General features: G+C 34.7%; 1 protein-coding gene and 1 long non-coding RNA gene across 3 annotated transcripts; one reads left to right on the top strand and one right to left on the bottom strand.

Annotated features, from left to right (window-relative positions):
• Positions 1-11,054: 11,054 nt before the first annotated feature.
• On the bottom strand, positions 11,055-14,103 carry LOC145108195 (putative arabinosyltransferase ARAD1). Its single transcript, XM_079045206.1, has 3 exons — positions 13,855-14,103; positions 12,508-13,685; positions 11,055-11,740 (listed from the first exon to the last, which is right to left on the bottom strand). The coding sequence occupies exons 2-3, from the start codon at positions 13,393-13,395 to the stop codon at positions 11,219-11,221; spliced, it is 1,410 nt and encodes a 469-aa protein (XP_078901332.1). The 5' UTR covers positions 13,396-13,685; positions 13,855-14,103; the 3' UTR covers positions 11,055-11,218.
• A 4,381-nt stretch (positions 14,104-18,484) lies between these two features.
• LOC145108194 (uncharacterized) lies at positions 18,485-19,728 on the top strand. Of its 2 annotated transcripts, none has more exons than XR_013708108.1 (3): positions 18,485-18,864; positions 18,990-19,236; positions 19,364-19,728. It is a non-coding gene; the product is annotated as an uncharacterized LOC145108194 (long non-coding RNA). The 2 variants fall into 2 exon arrangements; XR_013708107.1 differs by having other exon boundaries at positions 18,491-18,864; positions 19,039-19,236.
• The last annotated feature ends 242 nt before the right edge of the window (positions 19,729-19,970 follow it).

The raw sequence follows: 19,970 nt of genomic DNA, 5'->3' as shown, positions 1-19,970 counted from the left end.
AATTAAGGATCAAAGAAATTGATACATAAATGGATGGAAATAAACTTCGATTTTTTTCAATTAAAATTAAAAACGTAGCAGAAATATTTTCCCGAGAAGTTGACGATAGTGTATTAAATAATGTTTTACAAAATTTAGCAAAAAAATATAAGAATATATTATGATTTTTTTCGTATTTATATAAACAACTTCAAAGACTATTATTGTAATAAATCTTTATTTATAAATTTGTCAAAAATATCATGTTTGTATCGTCGAATGTTTTTTTTTTAAGTTTTGTATTTTTTTTTTCAAATTGTTTATCATTAATAAAGTTGGAAAAAATATAAAATAAAAAAAAACTTAAAAAAATATAGATATATGTGTTTTTTTAGGCTAGAAGATGTCTGAAGATGTTAGAAGACTCTGGTCCACATCTGCGCCAAGAAGAGGGCGCGCAGACATTTTTAGGTCTGCAGTCTTCAAAAAACAAACAGCCTGCGAAAGTTAATGTCTGCGCGTGGTCTGTGCGGCGCAGATAGAAGAGGTCACACGGATCTGCAGACAAAAAACAAACACCACCTTAGTTGCTTTATAATTATTAATTAGTATGAGTTAATCAGGCCAAGATAACCGGTCGTTATAAAAATCGGTAATTAACTTGTTAAATTCATTGCACTTCTAATAAATCAACCACATGAAAATAAGGGGATTCGGAATCTAAGGTGCTGTTTGTTTTTCTGGGGCAAAATGTCTGCAGTCTGCGGACCACATCTGTAGACCTCTGTAGTAGAAGAGGTGGACCAAACGTCTGCAGTCTGAATTAAGAAGACTGTTTGTTTTTTTAACATCTGCATACTACTAAAATAAACTAAAATCTAAATAATTTTTTTTTAACTTCAAAGTGTTTTTTTAATATTTTAATGACTTTATTATAAATAATTAACAAATATAGATCAACTTTTATGCATTATTGTATAAAAAATGAAAATAAAATGGTACGAACTAATGTATATATTTGATAAAAACAACAAATTTGGTCGTAAACTTATATCTAAACATTGTAATTATGGATCAAAGAATTTAATACATAAAATGGATAGAAATAAACTTCGATTTTAAAATGAAAATTTTCATTTTACATTTTCAATTAAACCAATTAAAAACGTACCATAAATATTTTTCCCAAGAAATTGATGATAATGCATTAAATAATGTTTTATAAATTTTAGCACAAAAAATATAAGACAATATTATGATTTTTTTTTCATATTTATATAAATAGCTTCAACGACTGATATTATAATAAATCTTTATTTATAGATTTGTCAAAAAGGTCATGTTTGTGTCATCGAACATTTTTCTTAAAGTATTGTTATTTTTTTTTCCAAATTGTTTATCATTAATAAAGTTGGAATAAATATAAGTTAAAAAAAAAAAGAAAAAAAAAACAAAGATATATGTGTTTATCATTAATAAAGTTGGAATAAATATAAGTTAAAAATCTAAAAAAAAAAAAGAAAGATATATATGTTTTTTTTAGGCTAGAAGATGTCTGAAGATGTTAGAAGACTATGGTCCACATCTGCGCCAAGAAGAGGATGCGCAGACCTTTTTATGTCTGCAGTCTTCGAAAAAACAAACAGTCTGCGAAAGCTAATGTCTGTGCGTGGTCTACATGGCGCGGACAGAAGAGGCTGTAAGTCCCCAATCTACTTGTGTATCAATCAGATCCGTTTGATGGTGCGGAATCCCGATCAAACGGATGATGCCAGATCAAAAGAAGAAGAGAAGGAGAAGAAGAATATGATGAATCTTCAATGTATTGAATAGATTGGAATGATGCTCCTTTACATGAGATTCACACACACACACTTAAGCTCCTTTCTCTCTCTACTATTCCCTTACCTCACACCCCTCACCCCTATATATACATGAGAAACATTGGCCGTAAACACCCACCTGGCCGTAAACCTGACCGTAAACTCATAAAACATTACAGAAAAATATAATCAACTATAAAAGCAAAGTATAAACCAATATTTTGACCCAACAATCTCCCCCTTGGTTTATAGCTTTCTTTTCTTAATTGACCCAACAAGCTCCCCCTAAAAAGTAGTTGGCTTTTCTTGTTAATCTTCATTGGGAGCTTGGCTTCAGCATTAATCTTCAAATTCTTCACAGCTTCAAGATGAACATGATGAATCTTCAATAATTGACTTCATCTTGAGCAGTTGGGCATTTCTTCAAGATTTGACTCTGAACGCACAGTGGGTCAGGAGGCTTGATGTACTGATTCTTGAAAGATAGCGCTTTCAGCTTGAGAATCTTTAGAGAGAACATCAGAGAGAACAAATCTTCTGGATCACTTCAGCAGGTTCAAGATAGCAGCAGACTGATTGAGGAGGCTTCAATGCAATCTGTCACCTAATCTTCAAGTGCAGCTTCACCTTGCTTCTGGGGTTGAAAGATTGAATGTCAAAAGAATAATCTTCATTTCTTGCTCCTTCGAATGAGAATTCTTCGATGATCACGGATGAAGCCTTGGCTCAGAAATCTTCGACACAAACTCCATGAGTTTCATCTTCACCTGAATTCACTTTTCAAGACAAAACAAAACTAAAAGAAAATTTAGCACATAATATTTTTGGGTTTTTGATATTTTCTGAAAAAAAAATAAAACAGAATATAACACTATTTTTTTGATTTTGAATTTTTCTGATTTTTGTTTGTTTTTTGAATTTTTTTAATTCTCCCCCTAAATTTGTGCATAGAGGAAAACTATGAACAAATTTAACAAAAAGAAAAAAATTTGGGATCAAAGTTGTGAGGCAGCCTGAACTTGTTTATTAGTACCTTCACCTTCATGAATAGATCTGGTCAATTGCCGGTATTGTGGTCCACTTAAACACGAAGGATATCGACAAAATTTTCTAAATAAACCATTTAGCTGACGACGACCACGGGTATTGTTGTCCACTTAAATTAAGCAGCAAGATCTACATACAACCTCTAAATGGTTCAATTTTAGTTGCACTAGAACGTGTTCCCCACTTCCCGATATACTCTGGTTATCAAGAACTTCCTAAGGACTCCTTACTTTAGGTGAGTAAACAATTATTAAGGAGGAAGTCAGATTTAGAAATAGATGCATATGTTGTATCTCAGGTCGGATGTCTTCCAATCACACAGAGGGAACAACATATGACTAACATAGATAAGGGGTTAGAGAGATAGAATGTTGCATATGCTGTGTCCCAGGTCGGATCTTCCGATCACGCAGAGGGGACAACATATTGCTAACATATAGAAAGAATTTCAGAGATAAGGATGTGCGTAGAATTAGAGTTGCATATGTTGCAATCCAGGTCGGATCTCTTCCAATCACGTAGAGGAAGCAACATATGACTGACAGATAGAAAGCAAGAAAATAATTTCCTACATACCTACTTTATCAGAACCCCCAGTCGCCCTATCAGAACCAGAATTAAGGACATAAGTCTGTACATCAAGGAAAAGTTAAGCCACAGTTCTAGATGCGTATTAATTTAGTGTATCCTGTAGGTTCCCGTGTTTATCTCACTGTTCAATCTACCCGAGCGTCGTATGGTCAGTCCAAACAATCTTATCCAAATCCACAATGTCAAATCTTCCGTGCCTACCAGCACATTGAACATAGAGTCTAGACAATTCAGATTCAGTCCCTTACACTGGTTTTAGACTGTCCGTTATCACTTTCTTGATATCACTTCCCAAATAATGCCTACTAACGAAAAACTATAAGAAAATGAAAAAATTGTCTTTGAAAAGAATCAGTTTAAGATAAACTCAGGAGTATAGAGAGCAAAACGCAAACCGTAATTCACCGATTGAATTTTCATCCAGAAGGTCTGAGAACAGCATGCATAATCTCAGAACAGATCTGAAAATTCTTCATGTCATTAAGCACTAACCCCATTTGTGATCTCTTCCTTTCCTCCTTTCCCGCAAAAGGACACATACTCTCAAACATAGGTCTGAATGTTGTACAGTTGAGAGATGTCCCCTATCATGTGTCTGGAACAGCCACTACCAACAAACCGAAGTCTGATGATATGCCTCCATAGCTGCTCCGACACAGAGCGGGATCAGTTGGTCTTTGGAACCCAGTCCATTTTGAAACTGGGTCGACCTTTGTCATCTTTGCAAGGAACATTCTCCCACGACATGTCCTGTTTATCACAAACAGAAGATGTAGAAATATTAGATTCATTAGTTGATTTGGGAGATTGAGCTTTTGGAACCCATTTGTAGTTGGGTTTAACCCATTTCTTGTTGGATCGGATGGGTGCCTCGGCACTTGATTTTGAACTCGAAGCCGATCGCCGAGATGACTTTGACCTAGCCGGTCTTGGTTTCGCTGGAGCATCTCTTGGATTGGACTTCTTGGCTGGCATTCCCTTCTTGTTCTTGGGAGTTGGATTCATGGCCTTCTGCGCGTTCCAGTCACCATGGTCTGAACGTGACCTTGAGGGGTTTCTTTTGAAGTATCTCCCTCTTGGCGCGTTCTACCAGCCTTGTGCATAGTAGGGAACATATACGCGATTAGGACAATTTCTGGCAATGTGTCCAGGTGTTCCACAGTGAAAACATGTCCTTTTCTTCACTGTGAAGTTGTTTCTTCCTGCCCCTGGTGGCGTATCCTTGTCTTGTCTCTTATTGTTCCCACAAGCACAATTACAACAGGCACTCTGTTTCACTGGAATTGGTGGCCTGTATTTCTCAACAGCAGGTTTATCAGAAGCAGTTGAGTTCGAAGCAACAGATTCAGAGTTCAAGGAGATGTTGGTTTGTTCAATGGTGTTCTCCTTGTTCTCATCCTCTGTTACTTTACCTACTGACTCAAATTCAGCTGGTTTTCCATATTTAAGATGTGCCTCCCTGTCAATTTCTTCCTGTGTCATAGGGATGGATGTGTAGTTATGATTGAAAGGTGGAGGAACACTATCATATCCTAGACCTTTTTGCTGGTTATTTTTAAATTGCAAACAATGGTCTATCATGTTCGCAACTACTTCGCTTGACACATCAAATTTTCTAAAATCAAAATCTGCAGTTTCAAATTTGCCTTTTAATGTGTCAAGCTCAGTAGTTAATTCAGCAAGTTGTCTCTTAACATAGTCATAATTTTCTCATTTGTTGCTATAATCTTCTTGAAGCCTCCTAAAGTCTTTGATTTTTGCTTCTAATTCAGCCTTTAGGGGTTTCTGTCCTTTCCTGAGTTGATATCCTTCGTATTTTAGGTCCTCGACTTCCTTTTTTAGCAAATCATTATGTTCACGAAGAATTTTAATCGTATCTTCACAAGATGGAGTACATGAAACTTCATTGACCAGGATGTTTGCGAAACTCATTGTTTTTCCACACTTCAAAGCGTCAAGTTCTTCAGTTACAGCAACAAGACTAAGACGATTGAGATCTTTTGTCTTCTTGATGACAGCCACGTTCATATCCCACGATTTCGGAAGTGAATTCAGCAGCTTTTTGTTTATCTCAGATTTAGTTAAGAAGATCCCAGCTATATTCATCTCAGTAGTAAGTGTAGTAAATCGCTGCAACTGAGCTTCCAGGGTTTCTCCAGGGATATAATTAAACATGTTGAACTTTTGTCTTAACATATCCTGACGACTCTCTTTCATGTCTTCAATTCCCTCGTAGACCTCAAAAACCAATAAAAGCACAACTAGAAGCCAAAATCAAACTTAAAAGTCAAACTTAAATTTAAAAATGCCCTTTGACTATAAACCTCAAAAGTCAACCTTAAAAGTCAAACTCAAAAGTCAAACTTGAAAAGTCAAACTTAAAAGTCAAACCGAAAAGCTAAATTTGAAAATTTAAAAGTTTAAATGAGAAAGTCAAAGTTTAAAGTCAAATGACAAATTTTAAAAGTCAAAGTCAAAATTTTAAGTAAAAAGTCAAAAGTAAAAGTCAAAAATTAAAAACTATAATTTTTTTTTTGGTGAAAAAGTAATTTAAAAATAAAAAAAAATTGAATTTTTGGGGTTAAAAGTGTCAAAAATCGAAAAAAGAACCGAGAAGGAGTGTTTTTGAATAAAAATTGCGAATGAAAGGAACAAAGGGGATGCTAGAGGAGTTGGTAAGGCGCTTGGATTAGTAGGGAGGAGATTCGGGTTCGATCCCCGGCACCCCCAATTCCGTTTCCAATTTTTTAATGTGCGGAGCGAAGATGCGAGGATGAGAGAACGAGGTACGAGGCCGAGATCGAAGCGAACCGGAAACTCCGAGCCGTACACGTGCGACGCTGGCCGCAAACCGAGGGCTGTAAACGTCCGAAGCGAGGCAGGCCGCAAACTGCTGACCGGAAACCGAAGACCGTAAACTAAGGTCGTAAACTCCGACTCCGGCTGTAAACTCCTCGGAAAACCTAGCTGCTGGTCGTACACGCCGCCACCCCCTCACAGGTTACGACCAAAAACAACGTTTTTTCGACTTTGTAGCTCCAAAACTCGATCAAAAACCCTTTTAATCAAAAACACGAAGAACAAAACCCCCTAATTTTCAGAGATCTATCCAAAAACGCAAGAATCTTTCAGAAATAAGATCAAATATGCTCCAGATCTAGCCAAAATGGTTGATACTATCCAAGCTCTGATACCACTTGTAAGTCCCCAATCTACTTGTGTATCAATCAGATCCGTTTGATGGTGCGGAATCCCGATCAAACGGATGATGCCAGATCAAAAGAAGAAGAGAAGGAGAAGAAGAATATGATGAATCTTCAATGTATTGAATAGATTGGAATGATGCTCCTTTACATGAGATTCACACACACACACACTTAAGCTCCTTTCTCTCTCTACTATTCCCTTACCTCGCACCCCTCACCCCTATATATACATGAGAAACATTGGCCGTAAACAGGGTTTACGGCCGTAAACCTGTTTACGGCCGTAAACCTGTTTACGGCCGTAAACACCCACCTGGCCGTAAACCTGACCATAAACTCATAAAACATTACAGAAAAATACAATCAACTAGAAAAGCAAAGTATAAACCAATATTTTGATCCAACAGAGGCCAAGAAGATCTGCAGACAAAAAACAAACAGCACCTAAGTGAAAGTCCTTTAAATATATTGTTTAAATCAAGTTCTCTGCTTTTGTTTGCTCTTCCTTATTAGTTGAATCAAGTTTAATTTATTTTAAACAACCCCCCTCCTCCTTTTACTTTTTTTGTTTATTGTTTAATTTTTATTATCTGAATCAAATGATACTCGTTTCCTTTGTGTTTGATATATGGTCTTGTCATAACTATACTGTTACACGATTATATATGGATGAACATTAGAACCACTGGAACCAGAACCGGCCCAGAACCAGACCGGAACCGAACCGGAACCGGAACCGGAACCGGATTTAATAAAACGGTTCGGTTAGCGGTTCTCCACTTATAGCAAAACCAGTCCCGGTTCGATTCCACAAAAAAACGGTTAAAAAACCGGAACCGGTTTTTAAAGATCCGTAACTCACTCATATGAAGTCGGAATTAATTGATTTTTTTCCATGATGTAATTTAGTGTTTTTATTTCATTTTAGAATATAAAAAAAGATATTTTGGTTAAATATTGATTCATATCCAAGCCCCGGAAGACAACATATCAATGCTACGTTTTTTTTTTTGTTTCTGTTTCAACATGTTTTCTTATTCTGTCCCGGTTTTTAAAATACCGTAATTCACTAATATGAAGTCGGAATTACTTGATTTTTTTCCAACATGTAATTTAGTGTTTGTACTTCATTTTAGACTGTAACAAATAATATTCTGGTTAAATATTGAATCATATACAAGCCCCGGAAGACAACATATCAAAGTTGTGTTTTTTCTGTTTCAGCACATACCGTAACTCACTCATATGAAGTCGGAATTACTTGATTTTTTTCCAACATGTAATTTAGTGTTTATACTTAATTTTAAAATGTAAAATATCATATTTTGGTTAAATGTTGAATCATATAGTAGCCCCGAAAGACAGCATATCAATGTTGCGTTTTTTTGTTTTGTTTCAACTTGTTTTTTTAGTTTGTTCCGGTTTTAAAATAATGTAACACACTCATATGAAGTCAGAATTACATGATTTCTTTTCCAACGTGTAATTTAGTGTTTGTAATTAGTTTTAGAATGTAAAAAGTCATAGTTTGGTTAAATATTGAATCGGATACAAGTCCGGAAACACAACATATCAATGCAGAGTTTTTTTCATTTTTTTAATATGGAAGTTTAATTGTCTTTTATTTTTGGAAACCAACTAAACTACATGTATGTATTATGAATTGCATCATCATTAGTTTCACCTTATTTATAACCGGTTCTTGTTAGGAAAAATAACTGAAAAACCGGGACCGGAACTGACGGTCCGGTTCCCGGTTCTTATGATATCGCAATACCGGTTTCGGTTCCGAACCGGTCCGGTTCCGGTTCGGTTCTGGTCCGATTCCGGTTCGGTTCCGGTCCGGTTCCAAAGTTCATCCCTACGATTATATACACTTCCTAGTACGCGTTATAGTTAAGTTGAGATAAAACCAGTTTTATAGATTTAAAACTTTGATAAATTTTGATTAATTTTTAGTATATAAAACCACACATCAATTAGCCATTGTCGTTAGGACATCTTTTGTTCTTGTTTCAAACAACCCTAGTAGATCAAGCTTGAGGATTCTCATGAACAAATTTCTCAATTGGATGAAGCTTCATTTCAAACTTTAGCATAATTTTGAAGTTATGAAACCATCAAACATGGTTTATGTCTTTGACCTTATCCTCATTTGAGATATCACAATAAAATTTTGTAACAGAAGAATTTGTATTTAAAGACATCTATATGATTATAAAGTTTTCTTAGTGATTTGATCAGATCCTTTGTAAATTTAGTAACAAAAAAAAATTAACAAAGGCTAAGACCCATATTTCAGATAGGAAGAGGGTTGCCTTATCACCGTAAAATTTTGTAACTGAAGAATTTGCATTTAAAGACATCTATATGATTATGAAGGTTTATTAGTGATTTGATTATACCCTTTTTAAAGTAATTACCTATAAAAAATATTTTAACAAATGTTAAGATCCATATTTTACTTTCGAATGGGAAGAGGGTTGTCATAAGTATAAGAGGAAATTATTTAGATATGTAAAACCCTTTACCAATTTTAGTATTTATAAAACTCTTAGATATTCAATAGATTCGATGACTTATATCAACATTGACATGTTTAATCTATCTATATTTATATTCAACATTGACATGTTTAATCTATCTATATTTATATTGTCATGTGATGGAAGTGTCACAGATCACAAACCAAGACAATAAAGCAACCATTTGACCATACGGTGTCATCCAGCCTAAGACTCTTGAGTATCGTGAACAACAATTTACTCTCCTAACATCTAAATGTGGCATTTGGCTAATGCACTTTCCGACACCGAAATACATTAAAATAAGTGTGTAATTCAAATGGATAACATATGATTTTGCATTTTCAAACATATTTTTGTTTTATTTAGTTAAAACAGATTTAATTTTATTTTGACAAAATCATCTTTCGAAACTCTTTAAATTATTTATAAAACAATTTTATAAATTTTCATTTTTGTCAAAATATTTACATATCAATTTATGTTTCAATTTGAACAAGTTTTCAAGTCATACAAGTATACACAAACATTAAACAACAAAACTGCATGAAAGTAGTTGTAATCATTGTTTCAATCATATGGGTTTTTACGTGAGTCGTCACAAAAAAATAAATAAATAAATAAATAATACTAGGTCAGTCTATGGAAAAATAACTACAACGCATCTGCCATACAATTTTAAAACAACTTATCAATTACATGAATTGTTAAAACTTTCATTAATAAATTTGTCATCGGGCCTTCATAACTGGGTACACTAAGCGGACCTTTAACCCGGCCCTTTTCAAAATGGTATAGCCTGTCAGATCGGGCTTTCCTTAACTGTTTGCATTCCATAATAATTTAAAGATTTTAGCAAACAAAGAAAAGCATAAAGCCAACACATTATGCTAAAAAAAACAAGACCCATGCTTTAACTTTATTAGGCTTTCTTGCATCTGTAGCAATCTCTAGAGCTTTATCACATTCTTTCATAAATTTCCAAATTCAAACTACTAGTCAGTCTTCTAAACCTGTGACATTCTTCCAAAAGTACACCATCATCCATGCTTATGATTGTCGTGAATTGCTTTTCTTCCTTTATTTCATCCACATCCCATAAAACATTCAAACTCTCCTCCATATGTAACAGTCACATTCCATAACTATTTTCTTGATCATCATGGCAATTGTTGGTTTTTACAGAATGATGACTCTTGTGTGTATCGTGTTCTTATTTATTCACTCAGAGAAAGTTTATGCTATTCGAAGCATGGATCTTGCTAAAAAATGGAGCCATGGAAGACTGTTTTCAAGAAAAGAAAACACACAGTTTAACATAGCACCAACACCTTCACCTTTTGATCCATATCAATCAAACAAAAGAAGGGTTCGAAGAGGAGCGGATCCTATTCATAATAGGTGCTGATGTTCGTGAAATTTTGTATAGTTTCCGCTTTTTTTTTTTTGCGTGTTTTTTTGAATCAAAATGTAAGTCTTTGTTTTTATTTTAATTATTTTTTGTTCACAAGAAGCAATATAAACGATTTAAATTACTTAATTTCATATGGTTCGAACTTCGAAGTTTATGCTACATCAAATTTGTTGTCAATTTATCTAAATCTGACATGATTCAACATCAAATCAAAAGTTTACAAACATTTTTTGCATTATTTTACTCTAACCCAACATCATTTTTTTTTATCAACGTGATTTATACAAATTGTATGTTATAATATTTATTTACACCGTATTGATGCTAAACTTTTATGTATGATGAAGTTTTGTGGTTATAGTTGTTTAATAATATAACTTATAAGTTACTATAACAAAAATGTTGTAAAAAATCATAAAACGCTAATAAAATATGGGATATTTTTTAAAATATAAAAAACTTACAAAAATAAATCAACTCAAAAATGTTATTATTATTTTTTTTTTTTTTTGGTGTAACAAGATAACATACTAGATTGATCGTCTACACCAATATTACAACAATTTGGTGCAACAAAACTTCCTATCGTTTGGAGATAAAAATACTCATCTTCCAAAAGGGCAAAAGCGTAATTTAACGAGCATTCAAGAATTGTCGTGACCTATTATATCTATTTTTCCTATGAGTTTTATAATGTAAACTCGATATCTTTCTTGAAACCGCCTTCCAAATCATGTCAACAGCATCACCATGTTTCGAAGGATACTCATACTCAAAATGTGGTGCAATTTGCTTCAAATTTTCCCACATTTCTGTCCATTTTTCCTCTTTAACCCCTCTGAGAAGTTTCAAGAGGTACCCCTTTTTGCACGCTTCTGATGCAGGGACAAAAATGGAAAATTTGGAGTAGTCAAGAATGTCTTCAAATGGGAGTTCGATTTCATCACTGATGATAACAGGAACACAATGGCTGACAATTGCATCAAAAAGGCGATTTGAAGAAGGTGTGTCTCCCGCAATGTTGAGGCAGAATTTGGATGATGACATCCCTGTGGATGCCGTGCGGACCCCACCTCCAATAGCACTTCCAAAAGTGAAATGCACATCTTTTTCGTCTTTCATTAGGTAGTATAATTCTTGACGAATCACTCCACCCTGTGAAAAACATAAGATTTTGGATTTAAGCGAACGTTAAATTTGGAAAAAATAATAATTTATCGAAAAAATTAAGACGCATATAAATATTTTTAGCAACATCCCAAGTGATTGTGCCAAAATATTGTCCGTTTTGGGCAAGCTGGCATTAGGACTTCCCAGGGGGTGTCACCCATTCTAGTACTACTCGCGTACAACTACGCTTAACCGTGGAGTACAAGAAAAAAGGTATTGGAGACAGAAAAATCAGTCTCAGATGGTCAATAATCAGTCTCTCGTACTGCTCTCGTCTAAGTACGCTTAACTGTGTAGAACAAGAAAAAAGGTATTAAAGACTGAAAAATCAGTATCGGATGGTCAATAATCAGTCTCTCTCAGATGGTCAATAATCAGTCTCTCCGGTTCTACTGTCATCTAAGTACACATAACCGTGAAGAACAAGGAAAAAGGTATTAAAGACTAAAAGATCAGTCTCAGATGGTCAATAATCAGTCTCTCTAGTACTACCGTCATGTAAGTACACTTAACCGTGGAGAACAAGGAAAAAGGTATTAAAGACTGAAAAATCAATCTCAGATGGCCAATTATCAGTCTCTCATGAGAATCAGGAATGGTGAAATTTTTTAGGTTTACAAAGGGGTCATAATTTTTACTTTCTATCCATGTGGGACGAGTTATTAAACAATACAACAAATTTTTGCATATCAACATAAACTCAAATTCGAAGAAAATAATAAAATGAAAGAAAAAAAAATAGAAAAACTCACATCTTTTCGATAAATTGCTCCTTGGAAGTACACCAACGTGGGGCGTTCTTCAAAAGAAGGCGATTTTTTAGCATCAATAGTCCTAACAACATGTTTATAAGGAGCAATCACATCTTTATCAATATTTGCAATCTCATTAGAATATCTACCGAAATCCGCAAGCACAAACATAGCCGAACCCAATTTCCATCTAGCAATCAACATACTATTAGGGTGATGAGCCATGATCAAATGATCTTTTCCTCCAAATCTTTTCCATTCATTTCTACCCTTCAAATATTCCACCAACCTCTCTTGCAAAATATCATTAGTACTATTTTGCTCATTCCCTTGAATCTTAGAATGCCTATTGTAACTCAATGACGAAAAAAAGGGGATAAAAATGATATCAGCTTGACTTGAATTATCTACAAGAATAGTAGAACAAGATCGAGGAACATTTTGAGTGATTGATGATAAAAGATCAAGTGTGAGCCAATATTCTATGCTGTGTTGTAAATTTAATCCACCTGGGTATTTAGGGATTTCACTAAAGTTACCAACATTTGGCCATATTTGATTTTGTTTTCCTATCCAACCTAATAGCCCAAAGTGAAAATCAGGGGGTAAATCGTACATAAACACTTTTAAAATAGCTTGATTTGGATCACAAGAGGCAACTGGTTTGATTGGCATGGAGTCGGGGCATATTTCTTTGCAAGAAATCGATTTGGGTTCATTTGAGACACTATTAACAACAATTAGGTTGTAAATTGATTTGGGTACTAAGGAATTGTCACCAATTCGAAAGAGGAGTGATGAAGAAATGAGTATGAAGAACATTGAAATGAAGATCAAGAATGAAAGCAAACGTGAGGAGAACACGCGCTTTTCAGGGATTGAAGTCATTGAGAAAAAATAAGCTCGATTTTGACTAATGTAAGTTGCTTATAAAGGGTAACAGCAGAAACCCATTAACAAGAACAGCTTAATTTTAGCAGCAATTTTGTATGAACAGGAGGAGAAAAGCAGAATGATTAAAGGGAAAACCTAATTATGTTCTTGACACCCTATTGATATCAATTGGGCATTAAACAAAATCTCAACAAATCCGAGTTTTCATTTGATTTCAAGCCCTCGAGGATAGAAATTTGTACAGGTTTTTCATTCTTGTGAAGATTCAGCAGCACAGATGCAACCTGGAAAACAGAAGGAGGATTGTATAATCAAGCTCAAGTAGCATTACAATGAAATTGATGTATAAAGAATCTGAAATCAACAATCGAAGCTCGGATTAAAAATGAAGAAGATGAAGTGATGAAAACAATAATCGATAAAGTGAAAACGAGAATGCAAGTGAAGCATTACCTGAAAATGAGATCTGCCGCCATGAACGGTGGAGAAGAAGAAAACAAAGATTCAGTTCAACTGGGGATAGTGTTATTCGGGGAAATCCGAATCTGGATGTTTATTGAAATTCGTAGTTTGGTTATTAAATTAGTGAAAGATGAAAATGAGTAAAATACTGAGTTGCCCGTGTTGCTCAACGTGATGAGTCTGACCAAATGTTGACAGAAGTTCTTTTGATTCAGTCCTCGTGTTGCTACTTGCTAAAGACCAGGTGTCCTCAACTTCTTATAGATAGATCAAAGTATTTGATAAAAAAAATATAATTACAAGTTAAATGAGCGTGATGTTGAATTAGCATACGATTATGATTGTTTTAGAAATATAAAATTGAAAAATGAAAATTTTAAATTTAAAGGGTAGTTGAGATTTTATTTAAAAATAATTTATTGAATTATTGGTTTTTTTTTTAAGTTAATAAATCAAAAAATTGTTCTAAAAAAAATCTTTAAAATAACTTTTTATTAACCTTTAAAAAACGAATTCAACAAGGTTTTTTTGTAATTTTTTAAAAACAGTTTTATAATTTTTTAGGTTGTAAAAAAAATACATCTTAAATTATTTATAAGCTAAGAAAAACATTTTTTAATAAATAACTTATTGATTTATTGATTTTTTTTCATTAGAAAACTAATCCAAACATTTAAAAAATAAAAAACTATTTTTCTTATCATATGATAAGTCAATAGATGTTTTTGTTTAAAAGTTAAAATTTGGAGATTAAAAATAAATCTTAAACACCCTTTTATAAATTTCGTTATAACTTTTCAAAAGATTTATTTAAAAGTTAATAAAATAGTCATTGGAATTACATGTGGAGTGTCAAGGTTAGGTTGTGATTTTTTCTAAATTGTTAGCTAGACTTTTACCTACGATTTTGATTTTGTGCATAATATTATAAAAAAAAAATTATTGAAATCGTCTATGAGGTTTGCCAAAATTTTGCGTTTGGTTCCTAACGTTTTTTTGGCACTCGGACCGTCTCCATAATATGATTTTATTACGTCCAAAATACCCTTATTGATTATTTTATTTGTTTCATTTATTATTAACCTATTAAAAGAAATGTTTTAATATATGTTGGGCCCACTTAACCCTTTAACCTCCCTAGCGTACATACTCCATGGGCTCAACCCCTGACCCCCAAACTCTCTGCCTCCCTCTTTCTCACTGGAAATCAACATCGATAACCATCTTCCTTGCCGGAAACCACCACCACTATCTTTGTTTGATGGTGCAGAAGACCGCGACGATAGTGCAGAAGAGCGTCATCTGTTTGACGTGACTCAGAGCCACAACCACAACTGTTTGTGTATTCTTCCCGTTCTCAAACTGAGCAATTCCTCGATCTTCTTTCTTCTCTATTGTCGGAGGTGTCGTTGCAGTCGGTGACCTCGTCGGAGCAGACGACTTGTGGATCTCGAACCCAACTTATCCCTCGTTGCAGTCGGTAACCTCGATCACCTACACATCGTCACTACCTTCCACCCATGAGTACGACCACAGTGCCCTAAATCCGACCATCACCACCCTGAAGTCACTACCATCGCCGCCCCTGAAACTACTACTCTTCCTTCATCACTTGCACATCTGTTTGACAGGAATCGTTCTCAACTCTCTCTCACATAAAGCCCTCAATTTCTGGGTTTTAATTTCTTGGTAGGGGTTTGATTTTTGTGTTCTAAAATTTCGAAAAAGAACTAAGGTTCGATCATTTGAAATTCCCAAAAAGAATACATGTTGTGATGTGTTTTGATTTATTTTGATTTGGTGTCTTCTTTATTTTTATCGTGATTTTTCTGGGATCAGGTGTTTATTTGTTTTCGGCAAGAGGTGTAAGTGGTGGTGGTCGATGGCATAGGGTGGGTTTGGGTTAAAGGGTGAGGGGGTGAAGGTGGATCCTAATTGTGGTGTCGCAGGTTATGAAAAGTTTTAAAAGTGTTGGAAAGTTAACTTTATGCAAGTTTTGTGTTAAATTTGGAGTCTATTTATTAGTATAAATAGAGGGTACGTTTAGGTTATTTTAAAATTAAATTTTAAGTCTTCGTTCCAAATTAAATCTTACATTCCAAGTAATTTCTTTTTTCTTCTATTATGTCCCTGTTTGGATCTCACACTTGCAAAATCAAATTGCTTTATTGTTTTTATTGCACTTACACTTAGTATCAGAGCAAAGGTTGAAGAGGGTCGGTTTGAGAGTCGACTTTCGAAGGGGAGGACCCTTTGGGTGCGAAGTTGCCATCGCAGCGAAAGCACAAGTGGGTTGACTGGTTTTAGAAGACATGTTGGTAGATATTAGCAGCTTATTTGGTTGTTAATATGGGTCGCAATTAGGACAACATGGGATGTTTCAAGACTGTTTTACAACAGAAGACAAAGACAGGAAAGTGTTTTCGGGTCGACCGTTGTCGTGGGGAGAAGGGGAACATCGTACGGGACGACGGGGGTGACCGGTGATGAACATAGGCGGTCTGTGGCTGTTAGTTACAATAAAATAATAGTTTGTTTCGAGAAGTTTTCAGCAGGGGGTGCTGTTGTTGGTATTTCACAATTCTTTTTCGGTTTGTTCGTGATAAGGGGATACCGACGTAGGTGCGTGAAAAGCGGGCAGGAAGCATATGTTAAAGTAGGTGCTATTGGATTCAGTTCGTTTGCCAGGTTGAAAGGAAACGGTGAAGCGGGTGGCTTTGTTTTCTTGGTCGGTGGAGATGCATCTTCGAACAAAGCTTATCAAAACAAAGGAATAGATTGGAGAAACTACACAGTGTGAACATTATGGCGTTGGAGTTCAAATCGGGTGGCTTTGGATGTGGCCAAGGAAGAGGTTGTTGATCTGAGAAAAGTCGAGATGGTAATGAACATGTCCAAAGAGATGCCATGGTATATGCCACATGTGTTATTGTTGAATCTATATGCCCAAGAATCATTATGGAGTGATATTGCTAATAATATATGATCCTATAGGGTCACAATATTTTGGACTAGTTGGATTCTTTTGTCTTTTACCTAAAGACAAAGTTTATAATTTATAAACTTGGAGTTTATAAAAAATAAAGAATCCTTCTCTTTTCAAGAGGTGTGGCCAAAAATATTAAAATATGGCGGGGTGCTTTCCAACCTCCATGCTTTGTCTCCCATGCTTCTAAAGGCTAGAAATACTTTAGAGTATTTTAATAAAAAGGCCTTACTTTGCATGGACTATATAAGAGATGCATGAGACTTGCATTTTTTACAAGTGAAACACCTCTTCTTCTTCTCTTATGCTCTCTAAAACCGTGGGTTTTCTACTCTTCTTCCTCTCTCTCTCTTTTGAAGTTAGTTTGGTGGTTTAGAAGCCCTCTTGAGTTGTATCCTTTAGTGCTTATTCGAAGTAAGCACCTAAAGGCTTTAGAAACTCAAGAATACAAGAAGGAACTAGCATTTCAAGTGCCTTAATCTTGATGGTGGATACTTGTAGAGAAGATCATGTTCTTTGATATTTACATCTTCATCAACACCCAAAAACCAAGTGGGTTCAAAGGCTTCAAAGGTTATCTCTAAAACATCTCATAGTTGTTTTTTATTTCATTCTAACCTCTATAAATGGATCCATGATGGTTTGGTTTTGTTATGAACTAAAAATAAACTTGTTATTTTTAAAGTCTTCCGTTGCCGGTTTTTGTGAAAAACAAACTTATATTTCGTATCAAAACTCAACGGTTATCAACAATAAAATGGATTGAGAGAAGACTTTGGATGTGACCGTTGTAGAGGTCGGGTGTCCGGGAAAGGTCAAGAATCGAGACGGCTCAAAAAGAAGGTGTTATTAAACATTGTTGTGAAAGAGTGGAATGATCAAACCAATTAAAGGGGTGATTGTTGGATTAATCGGTTAATCCAAACAAGGAATTTTAGTTTTGATCCATATGAGTTTAATAGGAAAGTTTTATTAGTGTAGGAAAGTTAACTTTACGCAAGTTTTGTGTTAAATTATGAGTCTATTTATTAGCATAACTAGAGGGTATGTGTAGGTTATTTTAAAATTAAGTTCTAAGTCTTCGTTCCAAATTAAATCTTACACTCCAAGTAATTTCTTTTTTCTTCTTTTCTGACATTGTTTGGAGTTCACGCTTGCAACATCAAATTGCTTTATTATTTTTATTGCACATATAGACAAGAGGGAAATAAGAGACCCTTAAAATACATAAATATTATCAAGTTTTTTATAATAACTTAGAAATTGAAAAAAAAAATTACTTGTACTATCTTCTAAATATAACATTTTCGATTATATATATATATATATATATATATATATATATATATATATATATATATATATATATATATATATATATATATATATATATATCATGGTTGTAAAAGTCGGTCTAGGCGGCCGATTAATAGGCGCCTAGGCGCTTGGCGGCCTCCAACCACCTACGAATAAGTGTTAGAGGGTTAAACTAGGCGGCCTGGTCAATATCGGTCAAAGTCGGCCCAGCTCGGACCAAATCGGTCCAACTTGGACCAAATCGGTCCAACTGACTCTAAAGGACCCACTGGCTCAAAGGAGGCCAGCTTGCCTAAAACATAAGTGCATTTGTTTCTTTTAGGGAGGATTCCCTTTTATAGAGTATTTTTCCTTGATATAATGTTCCCAGCTTCGATGTAGGATGCTCTAACTTTTACTCTTCCATATATGTTTTTTGCATCCCGTTCTTCCCTAATTTTTTTGATGGTCTTACTCCTCCCCTGCCCGACTCCGAATCCTCCCCTGCTGCGGTTAGTCTTCTGCCATCATCTCCTACCACAACATCAAAGGAACAACATCAAACTGAGTACCGTCAAACGGTAAGTACCGAACCCAATCAACAATCAATAATCAGGTAATATGGAAAGGATTGGTGAGGAGGAGATTAGGTCTAATCGAGGGTGAAGAAATATGAGGTCGGATCGAAGAAAAATGAAGGTGAAGAACCTGAACCACAGGTGGTTTAACTCGTCTTTTTTTCTTTTCTTCTTTTCTTCTTTGCTTCTTCTTAGGTCACGTAACAGGTGGTTGAAGATGATGATTATTGTTGAATCGATTTGTTTGATCTGAAAATCGATTTCAGAAAATTGTTTTTGCTGATTGTCGGTAATTCAATTCAATGGTCAAAGCAGTGAAACTCAAAATTGAATGTGATTTCAAGTCGGAATTGGTGATCAGATACGAACGAGTCATCAAAATTGAATGTGATTGTTTCAAGATGAGATCGATTCGAAGAAAGTGATGTTATGCTGCTATGCTGAAGGTGATCAGATACGAATGAATGATCAAGATGAATGCTGAAGGTGTTGCTGTGCAAGGCTCTGGGGGTGGTATGTTATGTTCATCTATTATTTCTCTTATCAATCATCTTGGGATATTATTATTGATTTATTCTCATTCCTGCATTGATATGTTTACTTTTTAAAAATTGTGATATAATACGACTTCTACTGGCAGTGGCTTGCAAATGTGATCAGATACAAATGTGATCAGATGCAAATGTGATCAGATATGAAGGTGCTGCTGTGCAGGGCTCAAACTCGTTTTGAAATTGTGAATTGTATTTTTTGATTGTGAAGGACCTGTCATCATCAGTGCTAAGGAATGATTTCAGGGTAGTGGTTTTTTCTTTTTGGATCAGGTCTGGACCATTTTGCCCTTGGGGTGATTTAGTCATGTTGTGTGTTCCCTGCACCTGCTGTGTATAGATTTAAAGTAATTATTGATCTCCAACTGAATTTACAATGTTAATTCATAGAGCCTGGTGTATTTTACCAACAATTAACCATTTACAATTGTTGATCTCTTTTGTTGTGCTGAAATGTTAAATTACATGCATAAAATTGATTTTGTAGTGTTCAGGTTGTTGGTTACCGGTCTATTTCTCTTTAGTTGGTCTCTTTTTATATTTAAAAGGCCTCATGGAATTAGTTCTAATAGTGTGGAAGTAACTTTCAATTTATATGCACAAACAAAAATCTGAAATTAATTCTAATAGTGTGGAAGTAACTTTCAATCTATATGCACAAACAAAAAAACTAGATTCGTTAGTTTAATTGTGTGA

The sequence above is a fragment of the Lactuca virosa genome, chromosome 4 (genome assembly GCF_052849685.1).
Source record: "Lactuca virosa cultivar CGN04683 chromosome 4, Lactuca_virosa_CGN04683_v6, whole genome shotgun sequence".
Lineage (NCBI taxonomy): Eukaryota > Viridiplantae > Streptophyta > Magnoliopsida > Asterales > Asteraceae > Lactuca > Lactuca virosa.
This window is presented reverse-complemented; position numbering and strand designations above follow the sequence as displayed.